This window comes from Nerophis ophidion, linkage group LG17 (assembly GCF_033978795.1).
Source record: "Nerophis ophidion isolate RoL-2023_Sa linkage group LG17, RoL_Noph_v1.0, whole genome shotgun sequence".
Taxonomy (NCBI): domain Eukaryota; kingdom Metazoa; phylum Chordata; class Actinopteri; order Syngnathiformes; family Syngnathidae; genus Nerophis; species Nerophis ophidion.
This window is the reverse complement of record NC_084627.1, coordinates 39,559,430-39,578,736: the sequence shown is the minus strand read 5'-3', so window position 1 is coordinate 39,578,736 and position 19,307 is coordinate 39,559,430. Positions and strand designations below refer to the sequence as shown.

The 19,307-nt window shown below is 41.8% G+C and overlaps 1 protein-coding gene across 1 annotated transcript in view; it reads right to left on the bottom strand.

Annotated features, from left to right (window-relative positions):
- The window catches only part of npr2 (natriuretic peptide receptor 2), a 201,132-nt gene that overhangs the window by 160,574 nt on the left and 21,251 nt on the right, over positions 1 to 19,307 (bottom strand). The window contains exons 2-4 of the mRNA XM_061876922.1: positions 5,712 to 5,893; positions 1,453 to 1,566; positions 1,176 to 1,311 (exon numbers count right to left, since the gene is read on the bottom strand). Of these exons, the coding sequence (XP_061732906.1) occupies positions 1,176 to 1,311; positions 1,453 to 1,566; positions 5,712 to 5,893 (432 nt within the window). The remainder of the gene's footprint in view (positions 1 to 1,175; positions 1,312 to 1,452; positions 1,567 to 5,711; positions 5,894 to 19,307) is intronic.

Below are 19,307 nucleotides of genomic sequence, written 5' to 3'. Positions count from 1 at the left end.
TCCATACTCCGACCCTCTGTTTCAATACATGCGTAATCTGTTGAATCGCTTAAGCCGCTGAAATCCGAGTCTGAATCCAAGCTAATGTCGCTATATCTTGCTGTGGTAACCGCCATGTTGTTTGTATTGGCAGCCCTGTATGACGTCACAGGGAAATGGACGGTCGCATCGCAAATAGCGAAAATAAGGCACTTTAAAGCTTTATTTAGGGATATTCCGGGACCGGTAAAATTTTGAAAAAAACTTCAAAAAATACAACAAGCCACTGGGAACTGATTTTTATTGTTTTTAACCCTTTTGAAATTGTGATAATGTTCCCCTCTAAGGTACTATTTAACTCTTTCATCCTCGCTCAAATTAATGGCGAAATTGTCGCTTTTTCGGTCCGAATCGCTTTTGCTGCTGGAGGCTCACATTTTAAACAATGTGAGGATGTGAGGAGCTCTACAACCAGTGACGTCACACGCACATTGTCTGCTACTTCCGGTAAAGGCAAGGCTTTTTTATTACCGACCTAAATTTGCGAACTTTATCGGCGATGTTCTCTACTAAATCCTTTCAGCAAAAATATGGCAATATCGCGAAATGATCAAGTATGACACATAGAATGGACCTGCTATCCCCGTTTAAATAAGAAAATCTCATTTCAGTAGGCCTTTAAACTATTGTAGTGGCGTTCTGTACAAAAAGTGCACTTTAATTTAGTGTTGTTTTGATATGTCATCTTAGTGACATCATGCACAAAAGTGCACTTATAGCTTGTTTTAAAATGTCTCTGACAATCTTGTACTTTCTGTTTTGGAAATGACATGAATGTTTGTGCCAACAGTTTAATAAATACAGTTTTGGTATATTGACTTAGTTGTGATTTCCTTCTCTGCATGAAAGTTTAAAATGAGCATATATTAATGCAGTATGAAGAAGAATGTTTTAATGTAGACACATAGAATCATCATACTGCTGTGATTTTATGTATCAAGTGTTCATTCAAGGCTAAGGCAAGATATCGAGATATATATCGTGTATCGTGACATAGCCTAAAAATATCGAGATATTAATAAAAGACCATATCGCCCAGCCCTACTTGAGGCATTTATGACATGGATTTCTTTTCCAGGCCTACTTTGAAATGACTCTTTAGTATGCATCTATGTTAGGCCGTGACGTTTGCTCACCCCACATTTGACGGTTCTGTGTCCTCATTGTGATGTTGATGCCGTCGTTCTGTGCTCCACCCTCAGCCAGTGTTTCCTCCAAGGCCTTTGCATAAAGCACGAAGCCATCGTAAAAACTGCCAGCGATGTAGTCCATCTGCAACGTGATCACTCGTCATTCTCAGATTGGGGTTCCGCCATTAAAGTACCGATGTTGACATGATGCCACCGGCCTTTTGGAATCTACATCATGTAGCACAGGGAGGAGGATTGCAATGGATTCCTATACTGAACCTACCAGTGATGGCTCCAAGTGCACGCCAAAATCCTTCTTTGCTCTGGCGTGGAGTCTTCTCTGAAAGTCTCTGTACTCGGGGTTATCAGGAGGTCGGTATGTAATGACCAAAACAGACTACAAAGACACAGAAAATGATTGAGTCATAATTGTGCAACATGACAGAGTGAGCAATGTACAAGTAGGGGTGTCCCGAATCCCCATCCCATATTGATATTGGATCTCGGCCCGAAAAAAAAACAAAAAACAAGTGTGGGATTGTATGTGCTTGCATGTTAAATGTGTGATATCATCTCTGATACAAGCAGTCCTGCAGCGTGTTTACTTGTGCAAAGTTGGACCGCCTGTTAATGTCATGTCTGTGTGATCATGTTTTGTTTTAGTCATGTTCTGTTTGTTTTTTGGACACTCCCTTCCTGTTTTTGCACTTCCTTGATTATTTTGTTTCCATGACTACCCATTAGTTTTCACCTGTCCTTATGTTTCGCACCTGTTTTCACTGATCATGTCACTGTTGTTTAAGCCGGTCTGTTTCTGTTCTTCGTCCTGGCAACATAAATGGGTTGTACTTGTATAGCACTTTTCTACCTTCAAGGTACTCAAAGCGCTTTGACACTACTTCCACATTCACCCATTCACACACACATTCACACACTGATGGAGGGAGTTGCCATGCAAGGCGCTAACCAGCACCCATCAGGAGCAAGGGTGAAGTGTCTTGGTCAGGACACAACGGACGTGACGAGGTTGGTACTAGGTGGGGATTGAACCAGGGACCCTCGGGTTGCGCACGGCCACTCTTCCACTGCGCCACGCCATCCCCAACATCACCTTCTACCACCATCTATCACCCTCAATACCTTTACCCACGTCATGCCATGCTACCTCCACTTTGCTTCATGTCATGTTTACAGTTCCATGTTAAGTAAGTTTTTGTTTATTGTTCATAGTTTCTGCCATTGTGCAAGTTTTGTTTCCTTAGTCAGTTTTGTGTTTTCGCCCTTGTGCGCGCCTTTTGTTTGCCTTTTTTTGTAGTTTATAGTGTTCAAATAAAATATGTCTCTACCTTCACGCCATCTCCGGTCCAAGTTCACTTGCATCTCGGGAAAACAACCACCTCAGAGTCCACGTATTCACAGTTAACATCTGAGACCCCTTCTACACTGAGACCATACTTGCCAACCTTGACACCTCCGAATTTGGGAGATGGAGGTTTTGGGGTGGGGGAGTTGAGGTGCAGGCAGCATACCTCTTTCCCTTCGAGCTGTCCTGGATGAAATGAAATCCTTTTTTTCCAATCGTTTTGGAACTTGCAAGCGTATTTCTTCTTCTTCTTACTCGTCGTCGCTATGTCTGTTCTTCGTTCTTCTGCTTCGTCTCCTTCTTGTTATGAGTGCAGTTGTTCACTGAGCTGTAAAAGCCGAAGATGTTATTGTGGCGTCCCGGAAGAGTTATTGCTGCAAGGGTTTCTGGGTATTTGTTCTGTTGTGTTACGGTGCAGATGTTCTCCCGAAATATGTTTGTCATTCTTGTTTGGTGTGGTTTGACAGTGTAACGCATATTTGTAACAGTGTTAAAGATGTTTATACGGCCACCCTCAGTGTGACATGTATGGCTGTTGACCAAGTATGCCTTGCGTTCACTTGTGAGTGTGTAAAAGTCGCATATATTATGTGACTGAGCCGGCACAGTGTTTGTTGGGAGGGAAAAGCGGACGTGACGACAGGTTGTAGGAGACACTGATGGCACTGCCTTTAAGGCACGCCTCCCATAATGTTGGCTGGGCAGAAATCGGGAGAAATTCGGGAGAATGGTTTCCCTGGGAGATTTTCAGCCTGAGCACTGAAATTCGGGAGTCTTCCGAGAAAATCGGAAGGGTTGGCAAGTATGTTGTAGCGTCCCGGAAGAGTTTGTGCTGCAAGGGTTTCTGTATATTTCTTCTGTTGTGTTTATGTTGTGTTACGGTGCGGATGTTCTCCCGAAATGTGTTTGTCATTCTTGTTTGGTGTGGGTTCATAGTGTGGCGCATATTTGTAACAGTGTTAAAGTTGTTTATACGGCCACCCTCAGTGTGACCTGTATGGCTGTTGACCAAGTATGCCTTGCATTCACTTTTTCGTTGTCTCCCCTTCAACAAATGGACGATGTTTTTCGCAAAATAGAATCACAGCCGACCTGGAAATCCCAAAGTTCTCTTGCCGTTCCTCTGGCACAACACACTCGTTGACAAACATAGTTATCCAAAACCGTCGATCAACATTGCTCTGTTGACGTCGGAGATGTGTTGTATCGAATTAGCTGCAATCGCGCATTTCCTTCATTTAAGGTCTTCATGTGTGACAAGCGCCTGTACCTGTAGAAGAAGGAGAAACACGGGCATGTCTCCTCCATCTTTTCAGAGGTTACCTCCGGGTTCAATACCGCTTGTTATAAAGCTTCAGTCTATCTTAGATGAGCTCCGGCCCAGCGAAGCTGGCGGAGTTCCTGGGTGTTGTTGATAAATGGCTTTTGCTTTGCATAGTAGAGTTTTAACTTGCACTTAGAGATGTACCAACAAACTGTAGTTACTGACAGTGGTTTTCTGAAGTGTTTCTGAGCCCATGTGGTGATATCCTTTACACGCTGATGTCACTTTTTGATGCAGGACCGCCTCAGGGATCGAAAGTCCGTAATATCATCACTTACGTGCAGTGATTTTTCCAGATTCCCTGAACCTTTTGATGATATTACGGACCGTAGTGTGGTGAGTGGTTTTTCCGTTGCTTATTTTCTGTACTCTTTGGCACACCATATTTACTCTGTCTCTCATCCACAGTATGGAGCGCGGCTGGTGCAAAGCAGGAGCAAACACCTGAAATTGATTAGGGGGTCTATTTAACCTGGGTGCTGACGCCATGCGAGCGCCGGAACTTTGTGTCTCACCACCGTATTGCTCGCATGCGTACGCTCCTTCGGCTCACTTGCAAACCTTTGTTTGACTCGTACTCCTCGCCAGGTTTGATTGTATCTCTAGCCTTGTCTAGCTCTTTTAGTTTTTTTTTGTTACTTCTTTCTATAAGTGTCTTTTTTCCTAGCCTCGTCTAGTGTTTCATGTTTATACTTAGCACTTTTGGTTTACTTTTTCCATACAATATTTTCCTGGCTGTGTCCAGCGCTTTTGGTTAGTTTTTTGGTAGCAACTATTTCATTTCGTTCATGGTGTGTTTTGTGCTCCACCATCGCCTTTTGTTATATATATATTTGGCAATCTTACGTCCAAATAAAGACAAACTTTGTTTGCTACCATCTACGTCTCTGCATCCTTGGGGTCCACGCACTTCTACACCAAACACGTAGATGGTGAAATCCCTTAATTCCTTGCAATAGCTCGTTAAGAAACGTTGTTCTTGAATTATCGAGACAATTTGCTCACACATTTGTTCACAAAGTGGTGACCTTCGCCCCATCCATGTTTGCGAATGACTGAGCATTTCATGGAAGCTTCTTTTATACCCAATCATGGCACCCACCTGTACCCAATTAGCCTGTTCACCTGTGGGATGTTCCAAATAAGTTTTTGATGAGCAATCCTCAACTTTCTCTGTATTTTTTGCCAATTGTGCCAGCTTTTTTGAAACATATTGCAGGTATCAAATTCCAAATGAGCTAATATTTGCACCTAAAAAAACAAGGTTTTCCAGTTTGAATGTTAAATATCTTGTCTTTGCAGTCTATTCAAATAAATTTAGGTTGAAAAGGATTTGCAAATCATTGTATTCTGTTTTTATTTACCCTTTAGACAACGTGCCAACTTCACTGGTTTTGGGTTTTGTACACAAAGTGATGAACAACTCTGTGTTACATTTCTTCGAGTCTAAGCGCTGTGCTCCCATGTGGTGAGGCGTTCAAGTGCCCTGTGTTAGGCGAATAGACCTTCAGACAGTCCGTCCACATTTATTATTGCATAGACTGCAAAATAACCTTTTTTGAATGTATTATTTATTCAAGCACCCTTTTACTGTTTAAAGATTGAAGCTTTAAAAAACACAAAAGGACTTGCTGAAGAAAGTGGCGTGTTCTGGAGAGCCCAATTAAAGTGATTGAAAATCCGAATTCTGTTTCTCTTTGAAGAAATCAATATTTCATAACAGCATCCTTTGTGTTTAGCACAACAGTTGTTATTTTCTATAATGTGTATCCTTGACAAAACAGAAGTCCACCGCAAAAGGAAGCTGCTTCTCAGGGGGGATATACTGTACGTATTGTGTATGTGTTGGCTGTACCTTAAAGACCTTGATGAGATCGTTCCAGTCCGTGTCAGGGTTCTGCCAAGGTTTGCGCTCCGTCAGGCTCTCGGCGAAGACATCCAGATAAAAAATGGCGTAGTTTTCTGGGTCTTGGATCTCACTCTGGAAGAGCTTCATGATGCTTAAGAAGGTGTCCAGAGGCCCACAGATGTACACGACTGTAACAAAATAAACAACCAATCGAGATCCAATTATCACGTTAAAAAGAACTCAGCATCTAATGTCTAATGTCTCTCTTACGAAAAAAAAAAAAATCTATTGCATATTTTAGAAGTATGCATGAGTAGTATCAGTAGTATAAAATAGAGATGAGGCCGCCCAAAATAGAGTTTGATCCCCGAAAACAGCTTTGCCTGCCAACTAAAACACAAAATAGTGCTTGGCTGCCGAAAATATAGTTTGAACACCGAAAACAGCTTTGCCGAAACCGGCTTTCAAGGAGAGAAAGTCCAACTGGAGTAGCAGCTCGAAGCAAGTGTGACCTCATGCTTGCTGCAGCTCTCTTTTTGTCAGGGACATCGACAGACAGAAGTAAAGTCTCTAAACCAGGGGTGTCAAATTCAAATACAAGTGGGCCAAAATTTAAAACTGAACAAAGCCGTGGGCCGAGGTTGAACGAATTAACCTTTTAATAGGGACCCAAACAATTTTTGCATTGAATATTGAACAAGCAAGGCTTATATAACTTTATAGTGACATGCAAAATCGAGTTTCAAATAATAATCCATCCATCCATTTTCTACCGCTTATTCCCTTTTGGGGTCGGGGGGGCGCTGGCGCCTATCTCAGCTACAATCGGGCGGAAGGCGGGGTACACCCTGGACAAGTCGCTACCTCATCGCAGGGCCAACACAGATAGACAGACAACTTTCACACTCACATTCACACACTAGGGCCAATTTTTAGTGTTGCCAATCAACCTATCCCCAGGTGCATGTCTTTGGAAGTGTGAGGAAGCCGGAGTACCCGGAGGGAACCCACGCATTCATGGGGAGAACATGCAAACTCCACACAGAAAGATCCCGAGCCTGGATTTGAACCCAGGACTGCAGGAACTTCGTATTGTGAGGCAGACGCACTAACCCCTCTTCCACCGTGAAGCCCTCAAATAATAATAATAATTAAAAAATATCAATGGCATATCAAATAAAATTTAAATAAAAATTGAATGGCTCTTTTCGGCGGTGGGGTTGAGGTGGACGGGGTTTGTCGATAGCGGGGGGTGTATATTGTAGCGTCCTGGAAGAGTTAGTGCTGCAAGGCGTTCTGGGTATTTGTTCTGTTGTGTTTATGTTGTGTTACGGTGTGGATGTTCTCCCGAAATGTGTCATTCTTGTTTGGTGTGGGTTCACAGTGTGGCGCATATTTGAAACAGTGTTAAAGTTGTTTATACGGCCACCCTCAATGTGACCTGTATGGCTGTTGACCAAGTATGCATCGCATTCACTTGTGTGTGTGTGTATAAGCCGCATATATTATGTGACTGGGCCGGCACGTTGTTTGTATGGAGGAAAAGCGGACGTGGAGACAGGTTGTAGAGAACACCAAAGGCAGTGCCTTTAAAGCCCACCCCAAATATTGTTGTCCCGGATGAAATTCGGGAGGGGCACTGAACTTCGGGAGTCTCCCGGGAAAATCGGGAGGGTTGGCAAGTAAGAGTATTAGCGGTAAATGCAGTGTTAAATATGGCGGGCCAGCTCTAATGTTAATTTGATTTTGTCTCAAGGGCCAAGTGAAATTACACGGCGGGCCAAATTTGGCCAGCGAGCCGGAGTTTGACACCCCTGCTCTAAACAAAAAGTACATTATATAAGAACACCAGAAAAAACATGTTAGATTTGTTGCTAGTCGTTTTTAATAATAATAAAAAATACTCCTTAAAAGCCTCTACGAGGGTTGTATGGTATACCGGTATTAGTAAAGCATTGCGATACTAATGAATCATATTCGGTACTATACCGCCTCTAAAAAGTACCAGTCCACCACCCCATTTCCCCCTCCATCATCGTCACATTACTGATTTACGAGCAGACGAGCATGTTCGGCAGTGCACAATCATGGAGTACTTACAAGCAGACACAGTGTGTAGACAGAAAAGGGAGAACGGACGCATTTTGGCTTAAAAACTAACGATAAATGTGAAATTATAACACTGAAACACCCTCAGGAAGAGGTGCTTCAAGGCATGGCTAACGTCCATCCGCAGTCTACAGTGTTGTAGCTACTTCTAAATCACTCATTCTTGTCTCCATGGCGACAAATAAAGAAAGTATCATCCCTGCAAGACCAGGAATAGCTAAACATGCTTCAACTACACACCGGTGTCAAAATGTAAACAAACGCCTAACATCCACTGTAATGATACCAAGTACAAGAGCGTATCTAGTCGATATTACTATGATTACATTGATATTATTTGGCATGACATCTTCTTTCGTTTAAAAAAAAAAAAGTTTTATGTTTATAAACTCAGGAAATATGTCCCTGGAGACATGAGGACTTTGATTATGATTAATGTATGATCCTGTAATGACTTGGTATTGGATTGATACCCAAGTTTGTGGTATCATCCAAAACTAGTGTAAGGCATCCAAAGAAGAGAAGAATAAATGATTCACTTTGAACACACTGCACACGAGTGAATGAAGGACATACTTATGAACACCAACACTGTCATAAACATGTGCCATATAGTGAAACCACACTAAACAACAACAACAAACGCATTTTTGGAAGAATATTTGCACTGCAACACAACATAAACACTATGGAACAAATTCCCAGAATTCCCTTCAGCACCAACTCTTCTGGGATGCTACAATATAAACCAACGCCATTGGTGGATCCAAACCTAACATTCACTGTAAGGATACCACGTACAATAGCGTATCTAATCGATACTACTATGATTACACCGATATTTTTTAACATATATTATGTTTATAAATTTAGGAAATATGTCCCTGGACACATGAGGACTTTGAATATGAGCAATGTATGATCCTGTATCGACTTTGCATCGGATGGATACCCAAAATTGTGATATCATCCAAAACTAATGTAAAGCATCCAAACAAGAGTGTGAACGTTTAGCTGGCATCGGTGCGTGGTTTGCGTTCTCCCGTGGGTGCAGCGAAGATGGACACAGCGTAAAGGTAGGAATAATAATTTATTATACAATAAAACAAGCTAAAAACAAAGGCACTTGCACAAAGGCACTAGACAAAACAAACAGAAAGCGCTAGTATGTAAACTAGGGACATAAACGGGGCAGAAATAGCATAGAAGCTGTCAGGCTTGCCCCTGACAGTTTGTCTATGTTTTAGTTTTTTCCTCTGCATTTGTCTGTTTCCTGTGTTTAGTATTTCCTGTCTTTTAGTTCCTGTCAAGCGCTCTTAATTTGTCAGCTTCCTGTCTTGTTCCCTGAGTGCTGTGTTCCTCCTCAGTGTGTTTAGTATTTCCTGTCCTTAGTTCCTGTCTAGTGCTCTTATTTTGTCAGCTTCCTGTCTTGTTACCTGAGTGCTGTGTTCCCCTTCAGCTGCGGCTGATTGGCATCAGGCCACACCTGTTGCCAATCAGCCGTCTCCGATTTGTACCTCCTTTGTCTTGTGTCAGTTGCTGGATCATTGTATTGTCATTCGGACTTGTCGTTGCCATATGTTGCTCTTGTCGTGTCGATGAGATTCTTTTCAGCTAATACCTGTGATGCTACATTTTGTCCTAGTCGTCGTAGCGGTAAGCTGTTTTTGTTAGCCATTAGCTGTTTTCAGTTTTTCTGTTTGCTACCCACTAGCTTCCATGCTAAAGTTCCTTTTCGTTTTTCTAGCTCCCAGTGCTAGCTCCCTTAGTTTGTTATTCCGCTTACGTGCGTGCTTTTTGTTTATACCCTTTGTTCTTATTCTAATATTTTATATTAAATCATGTATTCTCATTCAATGCCTGCCTCCATCTCTGCATCTAGGGGTTCGTCAACTACTAACTTTGACAGAAGCTAACGGTATAGCTCGGTTGGTAGAGCGGCCGTGCCAGCAACTTGATGGTTGCAGGTTTGATCCCCGCTTGCACCATCCTAGTCACTTCCGTTGTGTCCTTGGGCAAGACACTTTACCCACCTGCTCCCAGTGCCACCCACACTGGTTTTAAATGTAACTTAGATATTGGGTTTCACAATGTAAAGCGCTTTGAGTCACTTGAGAAAAGCGCTATATAAATATAATTCACTTCACTTCACACTTCACTAACAATTAATAAAAGTATATTACCACAACGTTGTAAGAGCGACGTCAACTGTTGCGTGGGAGCAAACAAGAGTCCGAGGGAGAAAGGCAAACAAAGGTGGGCCTAAATAGGGACAGAAAACAGGAGGCAGGTGTGTGTGATCAAAATGGAAGGCAGGTGACACAAATGCGTTGCTAAGAGAACAGAAACAAACCAGAAAGTGCCACCAGGAACTAAGGGAGCCAAATATAAAAGAGGGTGATAACAAAACAGAAACAAACACAGAACATGACATGGTCCAAGATGTGGACCATGACAAAGAGAAGAATAAGTTATTATTACATTTTAACAGAAGTGTAGATAGAACATGTTAAAAGAGAAAGTAAGCAGATATTAACAGTAAATGAACAAGTAGATTAATAATTCATTTTCTACCACTTGTCCTTAATAATATTGACAAAATAATACAATGGAAAATGACACAATATGTTGCTGCATACATCAGCAGATAAATTAGGAGTCTTTGTTTGCTTGCATACTAATAAAAGACAAGTTGTCTTGTATGTTCACTACTTCATTTAAGGACAAACTTGCAATAATAAACATATGTTTAATATACTGTAATATTTGTTGTTAAAATAAAGCCAATAATGCAATGTTTTGTGCTCCCCTTTATGTAGAAAATGTATCGAAATATATTAAATATTGCTACCGGGACAACTCTAGTCTACACTCGCCTGCAGTGGGTCCGTGAATAAAATCAAGTGTGATATTTCCATTCTGTTGTATGTCGGCTCAGAGGCCACTTAGCAGACATTTCCTCATTGGTTCGACTCATGTTGGATGGTCTCTCATCTGTTCCGTCACCTTTCACCGCGCCAAGTAGTTCTGCTGTCTGCTGGACAGCACCCAAAGTCAATAAGTAAATACACACACACACACAGTACTTGTGTGTTGTGGCAGCGTTACAAACACGCACTTAACACAAGCGCAACTTGTTTGGTCATGTTGTTCCACTTCACACGCTCCACCAAGATGCTGCAGTAAGCTGCTTTGTTGACAAGTTCACAATTTTTTTTTGTTTGAGAAATGACAAACATAGGCTTGTCTGGCCAGGAGCTGTACAAGTCAGAATTGAAGTGGCATTTTGGAAAATAATATGCCGGGCCTCGAATTTTAACTTTTTAAGGTCAAAGCAAGTGTTGCCTTAAAGGAGGGCTCTTATTTTAGGGCGCCAAGGCATATTAATATATATATATATATATATATATATATATATATATATATATATATATATATATATATATATATATATATATATATATATATATATATATATATATATATATATATATATATATATATATATATATTAGGGGTGTAACGGTACGTCTATTTGTATTGAACCGTTTCGGTACGGGGGTTTCGGTTCGATACGAGGGTGTATCGAACGACTTTGTAAACTAAAGTCTTAACAAGCTGCTCTGCAGCTGCCTCTGTCTGAGCAGTGAGCACCCAGCATTGTCCCGCCCACACAACCATCTGATTGGTTACATACAAAGCCAATCAGCAGGGCGTATTCAGAGCGATGTAACAGCCAATCAACAGGGCGTATTCAGAGCGATGTAACAGCCAATCAGCAGTGCGTATTCAGAAAACTTATAGAGTCAGTGCTCCGGCGTCGAGATGAGCAGATATGTGTTTAGCAGGTGAGCAGCTGACATTGTATTCTCTCCAAATTATAAAAAAACACTTCCCAGTCACAACTGTTACAAACATCACTATGAGCCCGTTGACTTTCTAGGAACTTAAACTGCAGCTCAGCTCTCTCATAGTTCTGGGTAGAGGTGAAGGCTAATTAGCTTTTAGCGTTAGGTTAGCTCATTTTGCTGTGTGTGTGTGTGTGTGTGTGTGTGTGTGTGTGTGTGTGTGTGTGTGTGTGTGTGTGTGTGTGCGTAGTAAATGTCAACTACAGGCTTCCCAAATACTGTAAGAAATTAAGCATGATGAGTTGACATGAAACTGTTTAATGTTGCACTTTTTAAATGTAGAAGAAAGGTTTCCATCCATCCATCCATTTTCTACCGCTTATTCCCTTTTTGGGGTCGCGGGGGGCGCTGGCGCCTATCTCAGCTACAAAGTCCTGGGTTCAAATCCAGGCTCGGGATCTTTCTGTGTGGAGTTTGCATGTTCTCCCCGTGAATGCGTGGGTTCCCTCCGGGTACTCCGGCTTCCTCCCACTTCCAAAAACATGCACCTGGGGATAGGTTGATTGGCAACACTAAAATGGTCCCTAGTGTGTGAATGTTGTCTGTCTATCTGTGTTGGCCCTGCGATGAGGTGGCGACTTGTCCAGGGTGTACCCCGCCTTCCGCCCGATTGTAGCTGAGATAGGCGGAGATAGGTTTTGTCATTTATTTAATCAAAGCAACAACTTGAGGCAGTTTAATGTGGATTAACGTGGGTAGAATTATTATAGTGTTCCCAATGTTAAAAGGATAAAGCCATTGTTTACAAATTTGGTAAATAATTAAGCAAAAAATGTATATTTTGTTGTTTTCTTACTGTACCGAAAATGAACCGAACCGTGACCTCTAAACCGAGGTACGTACCGAACTGCAATTTTTGTATACCGTTCCACCCCTAATATATATATATATATATATATATATATATATATATATATATATATATATATATGTGTGTACATACATACTGTGGAGAGGCGGAGCCGACGGGCCGACGGCGGGGCAGGGCACGCTGCAGCCATGCCCAAGATGGCGGCAAGGAGGCGGAGAATGCGGCGGAGTGGAGAGGCGGGGCATACCGGGAGCGACGCCACCGCAATCTAATTCAGGTGCGTGGCTCACACACCGGAACACAATTAACCCATCTTCTCATGATGTGTAAAAGGGGAGAAGGAGGGGAGATAGAGGAAGAAGTAGGAGAGCCCGCAACAGCGACAAAAGAGCAAGAACGACAGGTGGCAAGACACGACAGACGGAGACGCGGCCGACTGAAGAGCGGACCGGAGAGCGAGACACGGAGGAGCGAGCAGTGGGAGCGACGAGAGCGCAAAAGACAAGTACCTTATTGAAAAATAAAAGAGTCAAACCTGTTAAAAAGCGATGTCCTTCCTGGATGGATATATATATATATATATATATATATATATATATATATATATATATACATATCCATCCTTCCATCCATCCTTTTTCTACCGCTTATTCCCTTTTGGGGTCACGGGGGGCGCTGGTGACAATCTCAGGTACAATCGGATGGAAGGCGGGGTACACCCTGGACAAGTCGCCACCTCATCGCAGGGCCAACACAGAAAGACAGACAGCATTCCCACTCACATTCACACACTAGGGCCAATTTAGTGTTGCCAATCCACTTATCTCCAGGTGCATGTCTTTGGAAGTGGGAGGAAGCCGGAGTACCCGGAGGAAACCCACGTGTTCAAGGGGAGAACATGCAAACTCCACACAGAAAGATCCCGAGCCCAGGATTGAACCCAGGACTACTCAGGACCTCCGTATTGTGAGGCAGACGCACTAACCCCTCTTCCACCGTGAAGCCCATATATATATATATATATATATATATATATATATATATATATATATATATATATATATATATAAATATATATATAGTTTTCATGTATGAGATCGAGGACTGCCAATCATGGCCAAAGTAATAATTAAGATTATTGTTAACAATAATGAAATCATGATTACTGATTGTTAAGTAAAGCAGTGTTGGGGTGTGAAAGTAATACCATCATGTCATTTGTAATTTCTAATAAAAAGACTATAGATAAACTTTATCTATATATTTATAGACAGATATTAGTTTTATTTATTCTTTAATATAAAAAAAGCAGTGTTGGGGTGTGAAAGTAATACCATCAGGTCATTTGTAATGTCTAATAAAAACACTATAAATAAACGTTATCTATACATTGATAGACAAATATTAGTTTTTTTTATTCTTTAATAAAATCAACTTGTCAGCTTTGTGTCATTACATTATGCCTTCATGTCTATTTTTACATTTTGAAAGAGAGAGTTTTTATTTTCACTTTTTTTTTTAAAGTTATGTACATCATGTATACAGTGTTTTACAACCACTGTGCCGCGGTGTGGGATACAGTCTGGTGTGCCGTGGGAGATGATCTAATTGCACCTATTTGGATTAAAAATATTTTTTGCAAACCAGTAATTATATTCTGTTAATGATGTGTTGTTGTTGAGTGTCGGTGCTGTCTGGAGCTTGGCAGAGTAACCATGTAATACTCTTCCATATCAGTAGGTGGCAGCAGGTAGCTAATTGCTTTGTAGATGTCGGTAACAGCGGGAGGCAGGGTGCAGGTAAAAAGGTGTCTACTCCTTGAACCAAAAAAATAAACAAAAGGTGAGTACCCCTAACAAAAGGCATTGAAGCTTAGGGAAGGCTATGCAGAACGAAACTAAAACCGAACTGGTTACAAAGAAAACAAAAACAGAATGCTGGACGACAGCAAAGACTTACAGTGGAGCAAAGACGACTTCCACAAAGTACATCCGAACATGACATGACAATCAACAATTTCCTCACAAATAATTATAGCATTAACTTAAATAGTCTTGATTGCTAAAACAAAGTAGATGCTGGAATTATCGCTCAAAGAAAGACATGAAACTGCAACAGGGAAATACCAAAAAGAGACAAAAAGCCACCAAAATTGCAGCGCAAGACAAGAACTAAAACTCTACATGCAGGAAAACAGCAATTAACTCCAAATAAGTCACGGCGTGATGTGACAGGTGGTGACAGAACACCTACTTTGAGACAAGAGCTATATTAATTCATGCTTGGTTATGGTTTAAAGTCATATCCAACAATTGCGACAATAACTTTTTACTGTAAACTGACTTTCGTTTTTTTAATGATTTCTGCTGGTGGTGTGCCTCCAGGATTTATCCAATGCAAAAAATGTGCCTTGGCTCAAAAAAGGTTAAAAAACACTGATGTAGATGATGTATCGCAGGGGTGCCCATTACGTCGATCGCGAGCTACCAGTCGACCGCGGGGGGTGTGTCAGTTGATCTCCAGCCAGGCTTTTAAAAAAAATTGACCTAAAAATTAGTGATCATCAATCTTCACCAAGATGTCACTTAAATGACATTCACGGTACCGGAGGGTCTTGTGAGATGACGCTGGCTGCTGCAAGATCATTATTATTAAAATATGACCGAGAGGAAGGCGAGAAACACTTTTTATTTCAACAGACTCTCGCGCCGTACCTTCCGTCAAAACTCTAAAGGCCGACTGCACATTTGCTATCTTCACAATAAAAGGCCTGCTTCATGCTGCCTGCGCTAACTAAATACAGAGTCTCGGAAAACTGGCGTGCACAAGCGATCCCTCAGAAAGCTGGCGTACACATCACTTGTGCACGCCAGCTTTCCGAGACTCTTATTTTGTTAGCGCAGGCAGCATGAAGCAGGGCTTTTATTGTGAAGATAGGAAATGTGCAGTCGGCCTTTAGAGTTTTGACGGAAGGGACGGCACGAAAGTCTGTTGAAATAAAAAGTGTTTCCCGCCTTGCTCTCTGTCATTTTTTCATAATAATGAACTGGCAGCAGCCAGCGTCATCTCACAAGACCCTCGGGTGCCGTGAATGTCAATCAAGCAAGCTACGGAATTTGCCGCCAATGTTTTTCTTGTAAAGTGTATGGAAGCTGGATGAATTAGATGCCAAAAACCAACCACTTTCATGTGGTATTGTACAGAAAGGACAACTTTTTTTCTCCTCCATTTGAAACTGTGGGCGTTATCATCATTACTGTCTGATTCCAATCAATGCAAGTCATCAGAATCAGGTAATACACCAACTTATATTCTTGTCTTTGTGAAAGAAAGACATCTATATGTGTTACACATGCTTGTATTATCATTAAACACATTTAACTTGTTTACAAAAATGTCTCTTTCATAAATAAATAAATATAAATTATATATATAAATGAGGTAGATCCCCTCGAGTTGGTCAATTGAAAAGTAGCTCGCCTGCAGAAAAAGTGTGGGCACCCCTGATGTATCGGGACAGATTCATTATGAATTTGAGCAGAAATATGTGGCATAGGAATTAACTATACACAATAACACATTAACAGAATGATGTCACATGAATGATTTTTTGAAGAGACATGAAAAAAACACAATTAATGTAAACAAAAACTGTTTTTTACTTGTTGATATCAAAATAAAACACAAAGCAGTGTGGCTAATGAAGATTAAGTCTAATAAACATAGCTTTGTTCTTCTCCAACGCCCCCTTGTGTTTAAGTACGACAGTATGGCCAAACAAAAAAAAAAAACACACATCGAGTACACAATCTTCACCTTTCAGTTCCAAAACATTATAGCTAGTATTGATGTTATTCGAACACTGATACAGTTTGCAGTTAAATAAAGGAGGCGTGAACATACCAGTAAACAAAAGTAAAGACCTTAGAAATAAGTTGTGACAACATTTACGACACATCACCTGCTGCAAAACATCAAATAGTTTTCTCCTTTGTTGTATACTTGTAGTGTGGGGACAAGTGCGTCTGCCTCCAATATTGTCCACACCTGTCTCCATCTAAACACAGCAGTGCGTTCTTAAACGCATGGCAGGAGGCGAGGGAAAATTACGTTAAACAAAGCTCCGTTTATTCTGAGAGAAATCTCCGCAGCAAAGTCCGTGTCGTTAGTCCGCCATGATTATCAAACCAAACACCGCTAGTGCGCATCAATCAATCAATCAATGTTTATTTATATAGCCCCAAATCACAAATGTCTCAAAGGACTGCACAAATCATTACGACTACAACATCCTCGGAAGAACCCACAAAAGGGCAAGGAAAACTCACACCCAGTGGGACGCCAGTGACAATGCTGACTATGAGAAACCTTGGAGAGGACCTCAGGTGTGGGCAACCCCCCCCCCTCGAGGGGACCGAAAGCAATGGATGTCGAGCGGGTCTAACATGATACTGTGAAATTTTAATCCATAGTGGCTCCAACACAGCCGCGAGAGTTCAGTTCAAGCGGATCCAAGACAGCAGCGAGAGTCCCGTCCACAGGAGACCATCTCAAGCAGAGGCGGATCAGCAGCGTAGAGATGTCCCCAACCGATACAGGCGAGCATTCCATCCTGGGTCCCGACGAGTGGTCCATCCTGGGTCTTGACTCTGGACAGCCAGTACTTCATCCATGGTCATCGGACCGGACCCCCTCCACAAGGGAGGGGGGGACATAGGAGAAAGAAAAGAAGCGGCAGATCAACTGGTCTAAAAAGGAGGTCTAAAAAGGAGGTCTAAAGGCTAGATCATGCGCCTGACTTTGTGTTGCTGAAAATGCATTAATAAATTAAACATTTTCGGTCATTAAACAATTAAATAGTATTACTAACGGTTGGGAATTATCGCAAATTATCAACACACCGTTTACTGTTACACCCCTTGTACATTAACAAGTACAAACTCAAGGGCGGTCACAGCATGTTCTTGCCGCAAATGTTGGTAAATTTTGGGGCATTACGGCAAATGACGAGGGCGGTCGCGGAAAATTTTGGTAAAATTGTAACAGTTGGAGTCTGCCAGAATGACACAACACAATTCTCTCAGTATATTATTTGGTTTTAAAATTAGAATAAAACATTTTTAAAAACTTACGTCTGTTTGGCATCGTGGTGCCGGGTTTGATTCCCTCGTGGATGCGTCAACAAGTGAACACAGCAAAGGTAAGATATGAACAATTTATTTAACGAAAAGGATCTATGAAACAAAAAACTGGTGCTAATAAAAAGGCAAACCAAATATGCTAGCATAAAAGCTAGGATATACAACCCATCCATCCATCCATCCATTTCCTACCGCTTATTCCCTTTCGGGGTCGCGGGGGGCGCTGGCGCCTATCTCAGCTACAATCGGGCGGAAGGCAGGGTACACCCTGGACAAGTTGCCACCTCATCGCAGGGACAACACAGATAGACAGACAACATTCACACTCACATTCACACACTAGGGCCAATTTAGTGTTGCCAATCAACCTATCCCCAGGTGCATGTCTTTGGAAGTGCAACAATGAGAACTAAACTGGCACGTAGGCACATAAAACAGTAAAACCAAAAACATACAGCATGAGAGCTGGAAGGAACAAATGGCTTTGCGTGAAAAGCTAGCGAGAATGTACATACGTGACAGAGTGCAGGCGTAACTCGTTGCGTGAAAGCAAATTAGAGTCCCAGGCAGAAGAATGAAAAGAGGAAGGCTTATAAAGGGAAGGTGATTAACAGAGAACAGGTGTGCAGGAACTGGGAGTAACAGCTGAAACTAATAAGTAACCATGGTGATGGACTAAACGGGAAATAAACGGATCAAACGGAGAATGAGAACAAAGATGGAAAAATAAACAATAATATGTGAGGATCCGAGTCACGGATCGCAACACAGGTGACAGGTTACAGTATTTCCCACAGGTCAGGCATTTATTTATTTTTTTTTTTCCCTTGGCCTCAGTCTGCACCTCCTCTCCAGGGCCCAGGCTGAGACCGATTTTTTTATTTTATTTTAATCTTCTATTTTTTTCTCCTATTCCCCCCCCCCCCTCTTTGTTTGCCTGTATCTCATCTTTTTTGTAAGGGGCGCTGGAAGCCGGCAGACCCGTCAGCGATCCTGTTCTGTCTCCCTGTTATGTGTGTCTAAACTTGAATGGGATTGTGCTGAAAATTTTAATTTTCCTGAAGGAACTCTCCTCATGGAATAAATAAAGTACTATCTAATCTAATCTAATCTAATCTATTTGTGGTGGTGTGGTCGGGCGGCGGGGGCGGGGGGCAAAGGGGTTGGGGGGGTAGTTGGGGGGTGGGTGGGAGGCGACGGCGATGACCAAGAAGAACGCGGAGTTGGAATATAATTACAACACTTTATGTACATATTTATATACAGATTTATATAATATTTACATATTTGTATAATATGTAACTACAAGCTCCATTCACAGACAGAGTCCCATTGCTTTTATGAGCGGTCGAGCGAGTCAAAAGCCGGAAAAATAAATAAAAAAATAAATAATTTATTTAAAAAAATTTTTATTTGTGGCGGCCGTAATTCTTTCATGGCGGGCCGCCACAAATAAATTAATGTGTGGGGAAACCCTGGGTTAAAAAGCTCCTCTTGGCTGCTGATGCATATAAACAATTATTTAGGTTTAGCTCGGTTGGTAGAGTGGCCGTGCCAGCAACTTGAGGGTTGCAGGTTCGATTCCCGCTTCTGCCAACCTAGTCACTGCCGTTGTGTCCTTGGGCAAGACACT